This window comes from Lytechinus variegatus, chromosome 7 (genome assembly GCF_018143015.1).
Source record: "Lytechinus variegatus isolate NC3 chromosome 7, Lvar_3.0, whole genome shotgun sequence".
In the NCBI taxonomy this organism is placed as follows: Eukaryota; Metazoa; Echinodermata; class Echinoidea; order Temnopleuroida; family Toxopneustidae; genus Lytechinus; species Lytechinus variegatus.
Window position 1 is genome coordinate 40,285,085 of NC_054746.1, and position 21,631 is coordinate 40,306,715.

The 21,631-nt window shown below is 35.8% G+C and overlaps 1 protein-coding gene across 9 annotated transcripts; it reads left to right on the forward strand.

Moving 5' to 3' along the window:
- Positions 1-1,848: 1,848 nt before the first annotated feature.
- On the forward strand, positions 1,849-19,812 carry LOC121419295. 9 transcript variants are annotated; one of them, XM_041613689.1, is made up of 9 exons: positions 1,849-2,198; positions 7,383-7,592; positions 8,976-9,121; positions 9,898-10,164; positions 11,525-12,190; positions 12,587-12,899; positions 13,431-13,647; positions 16,360-16,605; positions 18,250-19,812. In XM_041613689.1, the coding sequence occupies exons 1-9, from the start codon at positions 2,136-2,138 to the stop codon at positions 18,747-18,749; spliced, it is 2,628 nt and encodes an 875-aa protein (XP_041469623.1). In that variant the 5' UTR covers positions 1,849-2,135; the 3' UTR covers positions 18,750-19,812. The 9 variants fall into 9 exon arrangements, 4 of the variants coding, with proteins under 4 accessions (XP_041469623.1, XP_041469625.1, XP_041469622.1 ...); XR_005970571.1 differs by lacking the exon at positions 1,849-2,198 and adding an exon at positions 17,720-17,896 and having other exon boundaries at positions 7,178-7,592; positions 18,250-18,342; XM_041613691.1 differs by lacking the exon at positions 1,849-2,198 and adding an exon at positions 17,720-17,806 and having other exon boundaries at positions 7,178-7,592; positions 18,250-18,336.
- The last annotated feature ends 1,819 nt before the right edge of the window (positions 19,813-21,631 follow it).

Here is a 21,631-nt window from a genome sequence, read left to right on the forward strand (position 1 = left end):
TGTATTTCCAGGATCAAAACAACTCTTCGCACTGAAATTATGTTCGCAAAGAAAGAAATTTGATGTTTCATCGAATGGCAATGATATGAGAGAGAAAATAAAACCTGGAAATCAAATCTTTTTTATTTTATAAAAAGTTTGATTGTAGAAATTTTTATTGATCTTGCCAATTTAACCCGGTGACAGATACAACGGCTGTGCCTCAGAGTCAGCGGAACAAAGACCAACCTTGCAAAAGTTGCATGCTTGTGTGACTGTGAGTGCGCGATTCTAGTAAAAGATATGCAATGAACACAGACTTTACATGCAACAAAAGACAGGTATTCCTAAAAAAAAAAATCTGACTCAAAATAGTGGACAAATAATGAATTTAGGGCATTTCATATGACGACCTCAAAATGCAGCCTTTCTCATCAAAATCCCTGAATCGTGTGCAAATTGAATGAGTGCGCAGACATGGGGTACCATTTTGAAATTTTCTTTTATTCAATTTGAAAATGGCTGCTGCCCGAGGTTTTTTCAAGAAAATCCTATATTTTCTTTCATTTTTCAATGAGGAATTGGTACACTTACATGACTTACTCATAATAATATAAGGAAAATTATCAACTGAAAGATTTTGTGAAATAAGAAATTCATGCTAATAGTACATTTAAATCTTAACTCAAATTGTTAGGTGCGCAAGACTTGGGCCCTTTGGGGTCCCACTTACTCTGGCAGCCCGAACACGTATGGTAGTGGATCGTATTACCAAACACTTTTCATGAATTCAATCATTTTAAAAATATTATTCTCATAAAATTCACCAAACTTTCACCATAAATACACAATTACCTACAAAATATAAATATGTAAAAAATTTGCCGACATCGTTTCAGAGCTACCAAGCATTTTGGACTCTTGTTCATCCCCTCAAATGTCTGTCTCACGCAATTATCACAGCCTATCTCCATATACTTTGTACACAATGTCTGTGATCTCACTTAGATTCACAGAAAATCTCACGCATAGCTGGTCTTTGAACTTGGCATCTCTGTCGTTTTTCCTTTTGATATTAGCTTCCAATCGGACCCCTCTTCGGAAGTGAAATATTTTGGTCACTTGAAAAAAGTATCGTATTATTACCGTACGTCTGTTTTCTATTGGAAAAGTTGAAAAATCAACAAAATCACTGATGAGCTATTTTGACCATATTTTATTATTTTCAACTTTGAAAATGTGTTTTCTATTCCCTTTGGAAGGATGTTGCTAAGAATTGAGCGTATGAAATTATTTTCTGACGCGTACGATGTGCACGTTCGGTAATACAAGGCCGGTACGCGGTCGGTAATACCAAAGATACTACAAGGGGAAGATCGGACACTTCGGCGATATTTTGAAACGCTCGATAAATGCTTGTGGGGAAGGGCGCCCAACAGCGTTGAGTAAGTAAACCTTCGCATATCGGCACGCGACTGTGTACTGTAATAAAACATATGGGGAAAATGAGAGAGTGGAGTTTGGAGAGGGCTCAAGGGTGGCTCGTGAAAATATTTCCACATATTATTAATATTACCAAGAAACATCTTAAAATATATTCAACTCAAATGTAAGGGGAAAAAATTGAGAAAATAAAAATTTAAAATGTAAAAATAGTCTATCCCTCAACCCTTCACCATTTCTCTCATATGTTTTGTACACAACCATCCCGCGATACGCAAAGGTCAAAAAAGGTCGTTACTTACTCAACGCTGTAGGGCGCTCTTCCCAAGCGTTTCATTACGCGGTCTATGTACTGTCCGACCTTCCCCTTGTAGTATCTTTGGTAATACAATCACTCACTATACGTGTCGAGGTCCCCGGGGCCGGGCGCGTGTTTTTTTACCGTACCGCTAACGCGTCAGATTCTCCAATTTAATGCCAAAGAGCGACTTGAGCGGAGGCCGTTATCTGTCTACGAATGCCTCGGCTATCTCGATCTCGCTCGCGCGCGCGCTATACAAATCACCTTTGCAAATCACACATGCAGCAGCAGCATAGCAGCCTGTATAGACTTCGAGTTCGACAACGTCTACCTCTTCAGTCTTCGATCAGTAGATCTATCTTAGTATCTAGGACTACGATCATCACTGCACTTGAAGCTTCTCGTAGCCATAATGACGTCAACATCGAGAAACTGTGAATGTGGTGAAGGGGTAACAGTTCCTGCAGCCATTCAGGTAGATCTATATCTAAGTCTTTTCTGTCTACCTAGGCTAGTCTAATAAAAATAAGACTAAGTCTTGACACGTTTAATAAGCCCAGCTCATTTGACTCCAACTTAACTTAGTCTAGAAAAGAGTTAACCAGGCGGCCTTCCTCACTTTTAAGCACTAAAACTAACAGAACATAGAATTATTATTAATTGGAAGGCTGCCTAGTTAGTAGTGTAGAGTCTACTACTAGTATGGTAGTGGATCGTATTACCGAACACTTTTCATGAATTTGATCATATCAAACACATTATTCCAATAAAATTCACCAAACTTTCACCATAAATACACAAATACCTACAAAATATAAACATGCAGAAATTTTGCCGAAATTGTTTTTCATTTTTACGACATCAGCTTCCAATCGGACCCCTCTTCGCAAGTGAAATATTTTGGTCACTTGAAAAGGTATCGTATTACCGAACGTGTGTTTTCTATGGGAAAAGTTGGGAAAACAACAAAGTCACTGATGAGCTATTTTGACCATATTTTATTGTTTTGAGTATATAAAGACTTCGAAATTGTGTTTTTGATAATTTTTCATCATTTTTCTATTTAAGTTCCCTTTGGAAGGAAGTTGCAAAGGTTTGAGCGTATTTGATTATTTTCTGACGCATATGATGCGCGCGTTCGGTAATACAAGGCCGGTCGGTAATACAATCACTCACTATACGGTACTAATACTATTAAAAATACTACTGCTAAACTATGTCTATGTATTAAACTAGTCAGCCTTACATATTAGTACTACTAATATGTAAGGCTGACTAGTTTAATACCCCGGGGGGGGGGGGGCCAGTTCCATTCACGAGTGGATACCATGCGCGACCATTGGGTCTCGAAAAGCACCCTAAACACGTAATTTCCATATTCTGAAAATGCACCCCTTAATAAGTACTGACGTGTGAAACCCTACTCTTAACACGTATTGGAAACAAAACGATACTCTTGGCAAATATTCCCCGAAATGAACCCCTAAACAAGTATCGGAATGTTTTATTGTTACGGGTCCTTCGGTCGTCGGCTTTACCTTATTTGATGAAGTTCGACCCCACCTTCTACATTTCGCGCAAATCGGACTCTAAACACGTCGTGTTGGGGCAAAAAGGACATCCTTTATAAAACATTTTATTTTTGTTTCATCATCCCCGCAAAATCGACCCTAAACACGTAATTTTCCTAGTGAAATAGATACCCTTTTTTCATTATTTTTGTGTTTTTGACACCCTTATCACGTTACGTACGTAACGTGCCCTATCGTGAAAAAGACATCCTTTTTACGTGTTTTTTTGGTCGCGCATGGTATCCACTCGTCAATGTAAGTGGCCCCCCCGGGTTTAATACATAGACATAGTCATAGTTTAGCAGTAGAGGCGCACGGCCAATATATGGGAGACTCTCTCCAATGAATAGGGGAGACAATCTCCCACATTTTGTCATTGGAGACTTGCTTTGCAAAAGGACAAAAGAAACAACACCAACAAAAGCATGATTTTTTACACCTAAAATTTTGATTCACTGAGGTCAGAATCCCATTTGTTTTGTGTGTGATTGACAACAAAAATCCTTATCAAAACGAAAGTAGACGGTGAAAAGTGGTAATTTTTCATGAGGAATCTGCTTATCACATTTTTATTTGCCGCCAAGGTAATCCTTTTGCAGCAAATGTAAACAAAGGAAATTGGACTCCAAAACTGGAGACTGTCTCTGAAATTGGATACCCAAATTCTTTACAAAAGTCTCTGATATTGGAGATAATCTCCCACATTAGAGACAGTCTCCAATATTGGCCGTGCGCCTCTACTGTTTAGTTTACTCTTCTTCCTGTATAGGCCTAAGTTACTGTATTGTGGATTTGAATGCTGATTGCTGAGAATCCAGCGTTGAAGTTGTGGTAAAAAAAGCAAACATATGTATAATATTTACATATTTACATACAAATGCAGACTAACATAGTCTGACATGTTGCACCTCACTCTTGAATTTGCTGAGGTGCTGTCTACGACGTCCTGAGGTAGGGAATTCCATAACCTGGCAGTGGCAGGAAAGAAGGAATTTTTGTAACATTCCAACGATCTTGTAGGACGAAGCTTGTTCATCGATCAAACTTTGATTCAAAGTAGAAATGTCTATTGCTGCTCTCCTTAAGACAAAATTAGATGCGCTACTTATGTTGGCATGGAGGGGTGGCAGGGAGATATAAAGTTTAAACTTGATTCCCTTTTTTTATTACAGGGAATAAATAAGTACTTAAACAAACTAATAAAGCATAAATAGTCTTACGTCTCTTGAAATCAGTTCTGGTGTAATTCCAATTTTATGGTCCAAATGATAAGATCCCAGTTGGCTGGCGAAAATTCACAATGATGGCGATGATGAAACTGATGTTGAAGTACGATGAATAATAAGAGTCACTGTAACAAGTTGTAATGGCCGTGAAGACGATGTTGATGATGATTAACAGTCAATTTCAGCAATCCATGGGTTGAAGCGTGTTCATTGAACAGGTTGATGATGTTGATGATCTCGATGAGAACTGATAATTTCTCTCTCAAAATAACTGCAAACAGTTCATTGATGGTGGGCAAATAATTCCACACAATATAGATATTCCAGGTGGAAATAAACTGCTTTGATCTGATCTGGTGAAGTGATCTCATATGATGTGGTGATCAAGTGATCTAATATGATGTGATGTGATCTCCTGCTCTCATATGATGTGATGATGATCTTGAAGAATCTGCCAGCTTTATATACTCATTACAGCTATCCTTCTAGAATTCACTATTAAGGAAGGTTCTAGCATTTTCTAAAAAACTTTCTCCTTTCAGGAGCAGTCAAAATCCAGAACACTCTTGAATGACCTCATTGAAATCAACAGTGTCAATAACATAGCTAAGCCTATTGTTCATTTCCACTACCAATACAATTCTAATGTTTGGCTTTTCCCTATTCAACAATAAAACTCCTTAGCCTTTAAATAGGCAAGGCCTTCATAATAAAAAGACATTCTGGAAAGTTCTTTACAATTCTTGGCTATCCTTAAAGGGAAATAACTAATAGATGAAAGTAATTGCTTTTAAAATTCTTTTACAATTATTCTTATATATAACAAGTAGTAGGGTCATTCCATAAAGGTCGGAAGTACATTCGGACACATTTAAGAGCTGTATCTCCTTTGATTTGATAGCAGTGTTCAGGTTGGCTGTGTTTTATTTTTTTTAGTATATCATAACACATGACCTACGTTATTACACCATGACAGGAATAGGCTGCAATATGAAGAATAGAAAATATGGTCAAAAATGTGAGGGGTCGGACGTACATCAGACGAAAACAGGTTTTATGCTTTTAGAGTTCATGTCAAAATCTCTGTGATTTTTGTGATGCAGGTAATATGAGCTGTTAGCTAAAGGATGAATCTTAAAGGAAATGAAGGAAAGAAATTGATATAGGCATTGCCTTGTTTTAATTACAGGCTGATCTATTTGGGGTCGGACGTACACTTTAAAGGGGTCGGACGTACATTGTGCAAAATATTTGCACACTGTACGTCCGACCCCCTTTGAAGATCAGTTACACAAAACATAGACATTCTAAACTGGATTTTTTTTACATACAGTACTGTTTGGTTAGTTGTCTTTCACATAAGACAGTTCAATGAATCTGATGCTGGTGAAGAGTTATGCTTGATTAAAGTTGACATGCATTCAGACAGTGTACCGGGTATGTCCGACCCCCATACTGATTTTTCTCACAGTCAAGCAAAATGCTCCTCATATCTATAACAAATGAGTCATTGGGTTTAAACTGTTTCCATTTTGATATACATTTTTAGATCACATCAATAATGACACAACTCAACTATTCACACAATGCAGGATATTTTTTACTGCTAAACTTCAAGTATCTTTTTTAATGGTTTGCATAAGACATGACAAAGAATTTCTTCAACATTAAAAAACTTGTCCTGTTACAAACTTTGTTTGAATAAGGTGGGTTATGAACCATGAGTCTTCCCTGATGTTGCAATCAACAAAACATGCAATATGACCTTTTGACCCCTAGATGACCTTTGATCTCTACATCCTCAATAACACATTTTGTTCCAAGTTTGGGCAAAATTAATGCAAAAATATGTCATTTGACATTTTTACACCCAGATGACATTTGACCTCTCCATCCTCTTTAACAAATATGTTGTACCACCCACTGATAATTTGTTCCAAGTTTGAATACATTTGAATACTATACACATAAAAAACTACCGATATCAAAAGTTAACTTTTGACCCCTAGAGAGCTTGAACAATTGACCTTGAAATAACAAAATGAGAAAAAGTGACTTTTTACCCCTAAATAAGCTTAGAAATTATCATCTTCATCAACCAGAAAATTGTATTACTGATTTTGTGTTTTAAGTTTGAACAATATTGATGCAAAAAAAAAAAAATGATTTAAACAAAGTCTTCAAAAAAATATGAACACACACATGGTATCAACCAAGGATCATTTGTACCAAGTTTGAACAAGGTTGATGCAGAAATAAAGAAATGAGAACAAGTCAAAATTAAATGAATAACCCTTCACATTTTCATAACTTACACCCCTATAGGCAAAAGTAGAATAGTCTAGACATCCATGTATTATTATAGCAAATGGTCAGATCTATTTCCCATAGAGGGGCAATTGCTGTACCTGAGATTGAGGGGAAGTGGCAATTTCTTCTTTTATATGGAACTTCTTTGTTTATTAAATTTCTCATGTATTTGTAGGTTTTTGATTTTGTATTTATATTCTTTTTTAATTTCCTGCAGGCTTTTATTCAGTCATATAGCTTCATAGTATTAACAGCATTCTTAGTGTTATCTCATTTCCTAGGGATAAAGTAGGCCTATAGCATTATTGCATATGTAAACTGTCAGAACCACAATTCACCCCCTAAACTGCTGACAGCCTCGGAAGTCATATACATGTAGCATAGTTTTGACATACATTCTCTTCATGACTGCAATATGCAGACGAGACAACGCTTGGTGTTTGCCTTGTTTTTATAATTGTTTTTTTTTATTTAGTCTAATGTATGCTTATTTGCTTCATCTGTGTGTGTGACTTTAATTATGTCGACATCATTTGTTTATTCCCTCACCAGAGTATTTTACCTGAGGGCTATACTTACCATGCGTGCCACGTAGATAACTTCTCCCAGGGTGATGAAGTGCATTTTGCTGCAACCATTCGCCTTGATCTGCGTTCAAAACAAGATTTTGGCAAGTGGCTGGACAGTTTCCAAGAGGCTTCATCAACCACTTGGCGAGTGAAGCGAACATTTCCTTCAGTTGGAATGAAAATCGTTTTTAAGGTATGAACGTACTCGTAGACTGCAAAAAACTTGGTTTTAAGTAAATGCTACAAGAAGAATTGGTTAATTAGCCACATTAGACAAAATCAAAGTCTGCATATCTTTGAAAATACTTTTTTAAAATCTTTAGCAAATTCTTAATCTTAACTGCTAAAAATCTTTTTTTTTTATACTGCAAGTCTGCATGACAGGAATATATTTGACATATTTTATAATCAGTCGGGTAGTATAAAAATATGATGGGTAATCTTAAGTTACGTAGGTCTACCTCAAATACAATCTTCACCAACAGTAACTCTGTATCAATAAACAATCTGTATGTGTAAACAATCTCTGTATCTGTAACTCTGTATCAATAAACAATCTGTATAGATCTGTAAACAATAGAATTGAAAGATATACTGGTATGAGTCATAAATATTTCAAATGAACGGCGGTTCAGACTATTGACGCTCTGTTGGACAAAATGAAAATAACATGATGATTGATTTGTATGTTTGTTTAAAAGCTTACAAAACATAATCATCAGGTCTAATGAAACACCATGGTGCATATCACTTCTGGGAGGATAACAAATCTCAGCAATGGTGACTGAAATTTCAGACTGAGTGCACTGTGGTGTACAAAATTTGCTCAGATTTTTTGTGTTGTAGGAGTCAAAAATGATCCAAAATAATATTTGATTGGAGCACAAATCAAGTCTACATAATGCAGTGTTAAAGGGGAAGTTCACCCTGAAGAAAACTTTGTTGTAAAAATAGCAGAAAAAATATTTTAAAATATTGGTGAAGGTTTGAGGAAAATCAGTTAAAGAGTAAGAAAGTTATTAGAGTTAAAAGTTTTGGATATGTGACGTCATATATAAAATGCATGAATTTCAAATTTTGTATGGTTTCTGATGACTTAAAATTGTTTTCTATTCATGATCGGGTGTGAAATGATTTGTCTATTGATATACAAAAGGTACAGTGAAAACCATTTTCAATTTTCTGAGAAAATGACATTTCATTGATTTTTTACCATTCGCTAGATGTAGGAATGCTGCTCGCATATGATGTCACAAATCAAATAATTGAAATTCTAATAACTTTTTACTTATTTGATGTATTTTTCTCAAATCTTTGGCAATATTTTTTATTATTTTTTCTGCTATTTTTGCAATAAAAATTTTGTCAGGGTGAACTTCCCCTTTAATACAGGTTTACATGAACTTTAGATCACAAATGAGATTTTTAATAATATTTTGATGAATTTTTCAAAACTAAACCATCATTCAACAGACACGACACCATAATGTACACAATTCACCCAAGTGTGGATTCATATCAGGTACATGTAATCTATAGAAAAATGCAAATACACATACTTTTCTCTTTCATCTAGAAAGCATACAGGTGCCATCACAACACAAGACCAGCAAAGGAGTCTACCAATGCAGGTCGTCGTGTGGCCTCTAAGAACACCAACTGCCCAGCTGACATGGTTGTCTCCATTAAGAAATCAGTGTACGAAGGGCGCACCGTCAGCAGGTACTTTTTAATGGCCATTTGAAAAGAAGTGGGGGGGGGGGGGATACTTAAAGGGATAATTCAAAATTGGTTTTGATTTTTAATCTGGATTATAATTATGATTGATTTAAATATTTTATTAATTTTCCCCAAATTCAATAATAATGGTTAAATGTATGCTTATGTAAAATTAACATATCCTCACATATGTGTTACCCAGTAATAGCGCATTTCATATAATACGTAATCAGCAAATTGCACATAAATAATGATTATTTTCGAATTTAATTGTCATCCAAGGATACTATGACCGCAATTCGAACCATTTTTCAATCACATTTCAGTTATTTCATAGATTTTCCTCAAATAAATGGCATTTAACTTTTAAAATTAATATTCTGCTTTAATATACAAAGTAGGTTTTCTCCTACCTACTGAAATAATTTTCTTTCTGGGGCACCCGAAGAACCCCCTTTAAAAATTCAAAATGTTATATTGCTGGAATGAGCTCTCTAACAAAGCTGGATCTGTATGTAGCATTACCTTAACATCAATTACTGCACAGTATTTCTTTTCAGTACCAACCATACATCATTAAATTTTGCAAAGTTTTATAGAAGTCATTAAATTCTAAGTACTAACAACTAGAGGTAAACAATTATTTGTATATAAGGTCATTATTCTTCCAAAAGAAAGAAAGAGTAGACAAATTAAAAACATGTAGATAAATCTACACATACTTTATAAAAAGCAGTTTTCTTTGTGTGTATACTTATTCTATTATTTTTTTTTAACAGGAGCAAAGATCACCACCTCCCATTGTACCCAGCTGAGATCAGATTATCATACATACATAATCACCCAATTATGTGTGCAGACGCCCTGAAGTTCCGGGATGTCTCGGAGGAGGCAAAAGAAGAACTGATCTCCCTCTTCAAAAGGAAATATGGCCCTACTCAGGCCATAGACATGATTAAATACGAGCTTCAGTTGAAACATGGGGCCAACTACCTGTTGAAGGCAGCTGATAGGGCTGTTTGTCCTGATGTGCAGTTCGCCCACCGGTGAGTGTTAATGAATCAGAATTGGATCTGTCTATGCTATTAGTTTATTTCATAAAGTTCAGACCTGAATTCTTCAAAAAACAACAACAAACAAATACCTTTTAAAAACAAAGAAATACAAAAAAAAGAATATTTGCATAATTCAATTAACTATTTAAAAAATGATGTTTTTTTTTTCTTTTAATTCTTACTAGTCTTGATGTGTTTTACGCCTGTAACAATTTTTGAGTGGGTCATTAAATTTGATTAGGAGATCTGAAGGGGGGCCAAAATAGCTCCCATCCCTACCCCGAATAAAAAAAATAATTTTTTTTTATTTTATTACCCCGAATAAGAAAAATATTTTTTATTTTATTACCCCGAATAAGAAAAATATTTTTTAAATTTTATTACCCCAAATAAAAAAAAAAATTTATTCAAGAAAGGTTTTGGCACATCGATATTGCAACAATAGAAACTCCACAGGAATATTGCAATGTACTTGTTATGATATCGTCACTAAATTCCTAAAAGTCCTAAAATTTTTAAGTCCTAAAAAAGTCCTAAAACTTTTAAGCATGGGGAAAGCAGTATACTATAATTTGCATATTATGCAAATTAACAATTTGAATTTGATTGTATATTGATCATACCATGTACACTAGAGTGAAAAAATAAGAAAAAATCATGAATTGCACAGCTTGACTATGATGCAAATTAGACCACCTCTCCCTGCTTGAATGTATTAGGATTTTAATTCAACAGTAAACTGTAAGTTAGGATATCATATCATGTCATATATTGCAGATGTTTGTTTGTTAATATAGTGGTGTGTAATGTGTTACATCTTCAAATGCGGTAGATTAACATGACTATTATCTTTCCATTATAATAAGGCCCCCAGAAAACTTGTTATGTTGCCAACCGACGGTAAAATACAGAAAAACAGATTTTGTAAGAAAATGCAGGATACGTTTGAAGAATCAATCTGCTCGAACACTGGCTTGAAAAAAAAGCATACTTGTATGAGCTTTGACTGGCTTCTGCCTATGTTTCACCATTTAGAAATTCTTGAATGGATTATGTCCACAGTTTCCGCATTTGGAAACTTTGGCTTAAATATTCAAATTATGTACTTGTGAAAGCAACGTACCTTTTTTTGTTGCCAAATACTGATTTTATTTAATTGTATCACTAATAATAATGATAATAATAATAACCATGATAATATAATAATAACAATAATAATAATAATAATGAATAAGAATTTTTATAGCAGCAATCATTCTGGAAAATAAAGTACTATCAGAATAATCATAACGAATTTGGATTTGGATTTTGGCATCTAGACTAATTGATTACTATATTTTGTTCTTTCCAGATTGTACCGCAAGGTATTTAAAGAAGAGTTTGGGGAGTCAACTGGTGAGGGGATGCTGCATAGCCTTAGAACGTACATCTCTCATTACAACACGCAAGTGGGCTCAGAGTGCATGGCGCTTGATATAACAAGCGACAACAAAGTTGTGATGGCTATATGCACTCCGCTAATGAAGAGGGTCCATGAAGAAGTGAAACATGCCTCAGAGCTGGTATTCATCGATGCCTCATCGAACATGGACAGGTACGGCTGTAGTGTCTTTTTGCTGCTGACGCATAGTTGTGCAGGTGGCCTTCCTCTGGGGGTGCTCATCACCTCTAGTGAAGCAGAGGGGGTGATTGAGGCAGCCCTCAAGCTGTACCGCTCTCTCCTTCCCCAGAAGTGTTTTGGAGGAAGAGGAGTCCAAGGGCCAGCTCTCATCATGACCGATGACTCTGCAGCAGAACAGAATGCCATCAGTCACGTTTTCCCTGCCAGTCAGACACTCCTTTGCGTGTTCCATGTTCTCCAAGCCACGTGGAGATGGTTGTGGAATGGCAAAAACCAAATCCCCAAGGAGCAGCGACCCAATCACCTCCAACATCTAAAGCGCCTCATCTACGCCTGTACTGAGGAGGAGCTTGAGGAACTGTACCAGGAGAGTCTTCAAGACACAACCCTGTCCGAGTGAGTTAACTTTATTGCTTTATTAGTGAGCATGCATGTATTGAGATTACGGAAGAGGGTCCCCCATTATATTATCATGTAATGCCCATATAATAGAAGAGTCTACATGTATGTTAACCCTCAATAGCCTGGGCTATTTGAAACTGCATAAAATTATGACCATTGCAATATGTATAATATAGATCCAATGATGATAAATTCAACGATAATGATAAATTATTTCTTATAGAAGATGATTTCAAAATATATATTTCAAATAGTCTTTTAGATTAACAAATAAATGAGTTTGACTAGAAAGATTTAATTTGTCTAGGATTTTATCAAATATGTATGCAGAAACAGTTGAGATGTTTAACATTATGTGTATACTGATTGCCACTTTTTTCACTTTAACAGCAAATTCAAAGAGCATCTTACTGGCTACTATGGGAGGAAGGAGAAGTGGGCAATTGCTTGTCGACTTGACCTCCAGGTGCGTGGTAATAACACCAACAATTTTTGCGAGGCAGCCATGCGTGTCCTAAAGGATAAGATCCTGGAAAGGACAAAGGCGTTCAGTATTCCCCAGCTGGCAGACTATATGTCCACCTTTCTGGATGAATACTACCAACAACGGCTGATTGATGTAGCCAATGGACGCCTGCAGAATGTGATTGCCTCTAGGTATATGCCCCAGGAGAAATCAATCAAGCTCCATGACATCAGACAGGTAATGAAAGTAGAAGACCTCCTAAAAAAAACAGGAATCACCCCCAAAACAGAGGTGCAAACCCAGCTTACAATCAAATGGCATGCTTTCTGAACTTTCTAAACATAAATCAATTGAGTTACTTGTACGTTTAGCGATTTCATCGTTTTGGAAACCTGTTTTTTGTGTGGAAGGTTTTGCCTATACTTCATATCATGTATGATTTTAATATGAAATTTGTTAACAAGTTTTCCACATTTTAAATCTAATCCCAAACCTTTTGCTTTCAAAACTTATGTAAGAACCTACCAGATGCTGAAGATAGTCTGCAAACATTTGAAGAACATAATAAAAACATCAGAAAACATTACTTTAAAAGTCAGGAGACAAGTTGATTACTTGATTATAAGTAAGATTATTAAGTCAAGAGCTTATATCCCAATATGTAGAATAAGTAATTGTAGAAATGTTCATTAAATTATTGTCAAGCTGCAGTAAATTGTAATGGTGTAAATTGTATAACTATTGCTTTAACTTTTGTTTTGGTTATAGCTCTCAGACTCCCAGTTCATCGTAACAAGTCAGACTTCACAAGACAGGGGGTACGATGTCGATATGGAACTTGGACACTGTTCTTGTCATGCTGGGAAGACTGGAGCCCCCTGCAAACACCAGGCAGCAGTGGTGAAACATTTCAATGTTTCTTCGACAAACTTTGTCCCAGTCAATGACCCGCAGTCAAGACTACTGCTGTATAAGATCGCAACAGGTAAATGTTTGAAGCAATATCTAATTTTATATGTATATGGTATTTGGAATTTCAAGCTTGGATTCACTTCTTTATTTGATATTCCATATTGAGAAACATTCCAAATCTTAATTGTACAATTTCACTGCATTTTGATAAAGATGCAAATATGTCAATAGAATGAATAGACCTCTATTCTGTATTCAAGAATCCATACTAAACGAAACAAAAATGCTGATACACACATGTAAATAATGTAAGCATGATGGTCTGATTTAAATTCTCATCTCACATCCCTTCTCAGATAGATGCCTTTTTGGAGGTTCAATATATTTTTAAATTTTGATTTATACACTAATAGCATAACATATTTATTTAAAAAACAGAAAAATACAACACATTATGAAAGTAAGGTTTTCCATTAAAGGGGAATCCAACCCAAATAAAAACTTGTTTTTATAAGGAAAAGAAAAATCAGACAAGTTGATTGGTGGAAGTTGGAACAATATTGGACAAACAAAAAGAAAATTATAAATTTTTAAAAGTTGTAAATATTGGTAATCACTATACCAATGGAGACTTCAAATTGGCCGCATATGGGATGTGATAGTGATGTAAGGCAAGGACTACTCTTCCATGTACTCCAATACACATTATGGCTAAAATGTCATTTTTCCCAAAAGTTTTATTTCAAATTATATTTTTCTTTCACGAGGACATGAAACAATATACTCCCTGGGTTATATTTAGATTACTGCCACAGGGGAATGGGTACTTAGGAGAAAACCACAAATCCCTGATAATAAAGTACATGGCCTATGGGAAAGTTGTCCTTGCCCCTTGTCATAATTTACTTACTCAGTTGCCAATTTGAAATCTACATAGTATTAGTGATCTCAATTGTAAAGCAGCTATAACTTCCTTATTACTTGTCCGATTTCTTTCAAACTTTCACCATTCTGTTTAATTTATTTTTCTCCTTCCCAACACTTTATGACCAAGGCTGGATTCCCCTTTAAAGAACCATGCAAAGACTTTGATTATGTCGAAAAAATAAAAATGATTTAACTGCACTGCCCCCCCCCCCTCCCCAGACAAATTTTAACATGTACTCCAAACAGCTGCACCTCATGCCACACAATTTCATGAGTTTTTTTTTTTTGAAGTCTTGCGCATATTTTGACACCAAGTTTGCGAAAATCAGACCACCCATTACAGAGTCACATGACGTTTTGTGACCAAAGGTATACCGGAAAAGTATTATTTTTTTCCATTTTGTGTACAAAACCAATGGCAAAGTGATTTTTTTTAATTGGGGGTATAATCCACTATATTTTCCTGTTTTGGCTTTTTAAATAATTTATTTCGACATGATATTGATTGAAATGAAGTACTAAAAAGAACAATAAAATACATAACAATTGAAAAACAATAGAATTCATAAAAAAATTCATAAAGCAATAAAATACATAAGAATGAAAGCATACTTCAGTTATTTTTCCATGTTTTAATGTTAACCAGTCTTCTAGTATACTTATGGCACCCAAATGATTTTTAAGATGCTTAATTTATGAAATTATTTAAAGAAACAATATCCATGCATCTCATTTGCATAAATTATCGTAACTAATGAAATGAAGTTGTTTTCGTTAAATCTTTACCACAATCCATCTATTAATGGGACTGTTGATGTGCGGGCAAATTTTTGTGGCAATCGGCCTCTTTGGAGCCAAGAGTGTTTCTATGGAACAAAATAGCCCAGTGCAGTGATGGTTAACGATTTGGATGCATTTGAATATTTTTTAAAATATTTATAATCTGAAAACCCATTTGCCGTTTGTTGTTGTTTTTTCCTGGCCACTATTGTAACAGTTATGTAATATAATTGATTATGATACCAAATTGTTTCCAATATAATTATAGTGGTAACAAAAGAAAAGTCAACAAAGTTAAAAAGAAATTGAAACATGAGTTGTGTGTTGCAGTAGGGTTTTTGTTTAGGGTTGGCGTTATGGAAATATGTATTGTAAAGGCCGTTCAGAAGGTATAATTTTGATTAGTATGAGGGATTGCATGTGGAGCTAATGCTAGGGAACCAAGGTAAGGTGGCACTTATGACCCTTGTGGGCTTTTTAATGTTACATATACACATGTTGCCTGATGATCTAATGCCACAGTGTGACATCTGTCCATCTGTCATGCATCCATCCACAGTTTTCAAAATGCTTCTCCCTTATCATTGAGGGATTTAAAACTACTTCACTGAATCATGAAATTCAATTGTCTAAATTGTAATTTAGTAATTTTATTTAAAATCACAGAAAAATGCTTCAACATATTTTGTATTTTGATTCTAATTGAGGTATGCATGCACACAAAACTTTACAGAATTTTGATATTTTCTTTTGATCACAAACTACTAACTTGTGCAAATTTAATCTCAGGAACAAATAGATAAATGAAAACCCCTCGCAGGTCACATGGTAAGGTCAAAGGTCATTTTCAGGTCAACATTAAAGTTTACGTGCAAGGCTCTTATGACAAGTGTTATTCCATCCCAGTCATTTCACAATGAAGTTTCAATATAATTCTCTTGCGTGCCCTCACAAATCACGTTATTTCTGGTTATTTTTCATAAGTGGGCGAGACACAAAATAGCTTTTGCCTTGTTTATATGATACTATTTTTATGAATAATCTCTAATGGCCTCTCTCCTATAATTTTCATGAAAAGGAAATTGTAGTGTTCCATCAGGGTTCTTTGATGGATTAATGACCCAGCCCTCAGTATCAGGAGATATTTCCATCATGGATGCTAGCTTCCCAGCAGAACCAGTAATAGATGAGATGGAATCTATTCCTACAAGCCAAATTGATCCCAATCCTGCTGTTGCAAGTCTGCGTGCACAAGCAGCTGCTCAGAACCACTTTGATCTTCGAGGCTCGACAAGATCAGCACAAACATCTTCCAGCACCAATGGTCCTTACCTTTTTTCAGATAGTTCCATCATCGTTTTGCTGGCTTTAGTCGCATGTTTGCCAGACCGTTTTGCATGCTCTACTAAATACTGTTCTAAAAATCCCTTTTGTTTATCTAATTTTTGTCTCGCCTGCATAGCAGAGACTCTATGCGGCGATAGGCAAGGCTTATCCGATGGCGGCGTCAACATTTAAATCTTGACCAAGGTTAAGTTTTTGAAATTTCGTCATTACTTAGGAAGTATTTGGACCAGGTTCATGAAACTTGGACATAAGGGTAATCAAGTATCACTGAACATCCTGCATGAGTTTTCAGGTCACATGATGAAGGTAAAAGGTCATTTAGGGTCAACGAACTTAGAATATGCTCAAGTTTTTATGCCAAAGAAGTGGCCAGAGGCATTATGTTTTTGGGTTGTCCGTCCATCCCATTTTGTTTTTGTTGATATCTCAAGAACCGTAAGGTGGTTTTACATCAAACTTGGTATGAGGGTATATCCTGGGAGGATAATACTTTGTTTGGATTTTAGAGTCACGTGGACAAAAGTCATGGGTTATTTTTGTCGATATCTCAAGAACCGTGAGGTGGTTTTACTTCAAACTTGTTATGAGAGTATATCGTAGGGGTATGATACTTTGTTTTGAGTTTAGGATCACAGGGTCAAAGGTCACAGGTCATTTTGTGAAGAACATTTCTGGTACAGTATTTTACATACTATGAGACATGAACATGTAACTTGGCGTAAGGGTAGAATGTGACAAGACAAATATTAACTGGTATTTTTGGGTCAGAGGGCGAAGGTCACAGGACTCATTTGCATGTACCGGTATATTGGATCTCTGACAGGGCTATGAATATTGGTAAATGATATTTCAATATTTTTTTGCCTCCATCAAGAAAGTGGCCCATTGTGCTATGATTTGGGGGATCTAATTGGGTCAAAGGCATTGTGGTCATGTCATTATTTGAAATATGGGAATCTAGGTTATTATTTAACCTGTTGGCTCGGGTGGTCCCTGTTCAAAGTCTATGGGGATTAAAAGAATTCCATAGGGAAATTGTTAAAAACCAAATCATAGAAAGCTAAATTAAATCAAAATTTATATTTTACTAGGTTTAGAAAGTACTTCATCTAATTCTGGCCTGCATGGATGAATGATCAAGGATTTAGTACCGGTCTTATAATAAAGTCAACCTACAGGTGATGATTTGCAGCATTTCTTCAGTGCCATTTACACGTGAAAACACAATCAAAGGTACCCGGGGGCCGTACCATTAAACTGTCATAAGTGTACGTTTTTTATAATTATACTTTCATAGTTAATTTTTTTTTTTTGGGGGGGGGCTTGCTTTGTTTGCATGCCTTTTTGCTTGTATTGTTTCATTACGTTGAAAAATTTTGAATTTACTATTTTTTGGAATTGTTGTACAACTTACATGGTATGAATATTCTGAATGGATAAATGTTATTAAGAATGTAAGATATAAAGGTCAGTTTTGACCTGAAGATTATAGCTTAGACCTGCAATTCTCTGTAGACAACAATACGTCACACATTTTTTGGACACCTTGTAAATCCAATGTCATGTGACAAACACAATTCTTCCTTGTTGACATTCATTTTTATTTCTTTTCATTTTCCAGATGATGACCAGCTCCTAGAACAATTCCAGAATATGCATGATGACCTGTGCACCAAGATGAAACAGTCACCAGACCTCTATAGACCCGCCATAAGGGCCATGCTGGCCAGCTACAGAGGTATCAAGACTGATACGCATCTGGTATCAGCACTGCATACCTTTGGGAAGTATTCTGGGGCTGCCATGACAGTTAGGAAACGAGGTCTGGCAGCAAAAAATGCTGCAGTAAGACATTTGAACCTGAAAGGTTCCAAAAAGATCGGTGTCCAACCCACATCAACTGCTCGAAGGTGTCACATGGGACGTGGAGCAAGTCGACTACATGCAGGACGGCCACCCAAGTCGTTGCGCATCCAGGAGCATGGCTATTCCCGACTGTCTTCATCCCAGTCATCAGCTGTCGTGCCGCTAATGAGGAGGAGAAGAGCACCTGCTCCTCACAGTTTGAGCCATGTTGTGTCGCTTAACCAAGCACTGGGGAAGACGCACAGTGCTAAATAGGTGGTTAACTCTACTAATGTTAGTGACAGGGTATAAAAGGGTAATGTTTCAAATACCAGCTTTGCATTTTCCAGTTTTGCATCTTATTGAAAAGAGATTGACTTATCAATTTGACATCATTCTTATGAAAATTGAGTGCCAGCCAAAAACATTTTTTTGTATTGGGTGTTCCGAAATTCAGCTTTGCATCTTCAAAGCTCATAGTTTTAATATACTGAAGAAACCAAATATGATTTTAATGCATGTTTTCAGTATTGGAAAGGCTAATAAACTTACCTAGACTGTCATCATCACTCAGTCTACCTGGTCCATCCATCTGAACAATATATATGCAACAGACATCAAAGATGAGGAATTTTTTATATATGGCCTCTGAAATGTTTAGTTTGTTTACCAATGTCTTTATAGATTTGTTCAGAAACCCTAACCCAATTCAATAAATATTTTAAATGATATAAAATCAAATAAAAGATATTTAGAGCATACCATTACTGCTCGATGACTATCTATTACTATAATTTTAGGGGAAAATAGTTTTTGAAATGTTTTCAAATTTACCAAAAACTATCTTGTTGCTTTTAATACCTGAAACTTTATCACATATTTGTCATATATGTTTTGTACATACTGTTGTGTTGGGGTTGGATCGATTGCACTTTAACTTTCAACCAGACTTAAAATGAAGGAGTCAATACAAAGCCTGTACAGTTCATATATACATTTATTGAAGATGATAACTAAGGTGATGATGATGACAAATAATACAGGAACATGAGTAAGTCTGATGGTGACTATACTCTGCAGTATAAAATATAAACTCTTCTGTAGCTGTCTGTATGCTGGAACAATCTGTAAAGTAATCTGTAACAAGCTAACAATCAATCTGCATTCTCTGAAGTAATCTGATTTGGGTTCAGAAGTAAACCCCTTTTATATTGGTCTGGTCTAGACTCTTTAGATCAAACAGGTGTTGGTCAACCTTGGACGCTTGACCAAAACAATCTGTACGTCATAACTTTACTCTGAATTGGGGGAGTTGACCTTATAGGGAGAACATGAAATGTAGTGAATAAGAAACCCATAAAATGTGTGTGCGTCAGAAGTTTAGCTGGAAGAATGAGTAATACTTTCTAATGAAAGTTGGAGCTGGTATACTTCCTGTAGAAGTATTGATTATGTATTGATATAATATTGAATATGTGAGATATGTCTTATCATCACATAACAATACATATGTAAATGCAGTATTGTGTCAGAATATGTATGGTAAGTTGTGTGATATCACATTAAGTGAAAATGGCAACCCAAACATAAAGGTGGCACCAAAGACCAAACCAGGTTAGTTTATACCAATAGAGGTAAAGGTGAATTAAATTGATTTGCAACTCAACGTAATACAGACATTGACAAGTTGTGCCAAACTCCACAGCTTGTAATTTTGGAGAGCGCTTAAGCCCAAAACCTGCAGGGGGAGGGGGGGTTAGGGGGTTGGATTACCGTTACACCAGTGATTTGAGAATTTCCCTAATAAATCAAAGTAATGGTTATGGTGTATGACCTAAATAATGGAAACAGGCATTCATATGATACAATGTTGCTTAGAATTATGCCAGCATATTATTAGCTAAAGTGTACCTTTTTGGTGGGGGGGGGGGGCAGCCTGTCCAAATTTTACTTTGGCTGGCTCTGACTGTCTCCATTTTCAACCCATTTTTGAAAAAAAAATGGTGTAAATTTTATCAGGAAGTTATATACATTCAAATGAGATATACAATTACATTGGCATGTACATTGGAGAAGTCGTTAGTAAGAATTATAAAACGGGTTGAAAAATGTAGCCAATGCAAACGGTTGATTCACATCACATGAATATGTGTTAGTTGAGCTTGGGTGTGTGTTAGTTCTCTGAACTAACACACAGGGACTGGGGTCGGTGATTTTAGAATTTCCCTAATAAATCAAAGTAATGGTTATGGTGTATGACCTAAATTAATGGAAACAGGCATTCATGTGATACAATGTTGCTTAGAATTATGCCAGCATATTATTAGCTAAAGTGTACCTTTTTGGTGGGGGGGGGGGGCAGCCTGTCCAAATTTTACTTTGGCTGGCTCTGACTGTCTCCATTTTCAACCCATTTTTGAAAAAAAATGGTGTAAATTTTATCAGGAAGTTATATACATTCAAATGAGATATACAATTACATTGGCATGTACATTGGAGAAGTCGTTAGTAAGAATTATAAAACGGGTTGAAAAATGTAGCCAATGCAAACGGTTGATTCACATCACATGAATATGTGTTAGTTGAGCTTGGGTGTGTGTTAGTTCTCTGAACTAACACACAGGGACTGGGGTCGGTGATTTTAAGCTTTTTGCCCTTTTAAAAGACACTTTTTGGTAAAAATTAATACACTCAACCCGTTTTTGTCTCACCTGCGAAGCAAAGTGAGACTATAGGCGCCGCTTTTCCGACGGCGGCGGCGGCGTCAACATCAAATCTTAACCTGAGGTTAAGTTTTTGAAATGACGTCATAACTTAGAAAGTATATGGACCTAGTTAATAAAACTTGGCCATAAGGTTAATCAAGTATTACTGAACATCCTATTAGAGTTTCATGTCACATGACCAAGGTCAAAGGTCATTTAGGGTCAATGAACTTATACCACGTTGGAGGAATCAACATCGAAATCTTAACCTGAGGTTAAGTTTTTGAAATGTCATCATAACTTAGAAAATATATGGACCTAGTTCATGAAACTTGGACATAAGGTTAATCAAGTATCACTGAACATCCTGCTTGAGTTTCACGTCACATGACCAAGGTCAAAGGTCATTTAGGGTCAATGAACTTTGGCCGAATTGGGGATATCTGTTGAATT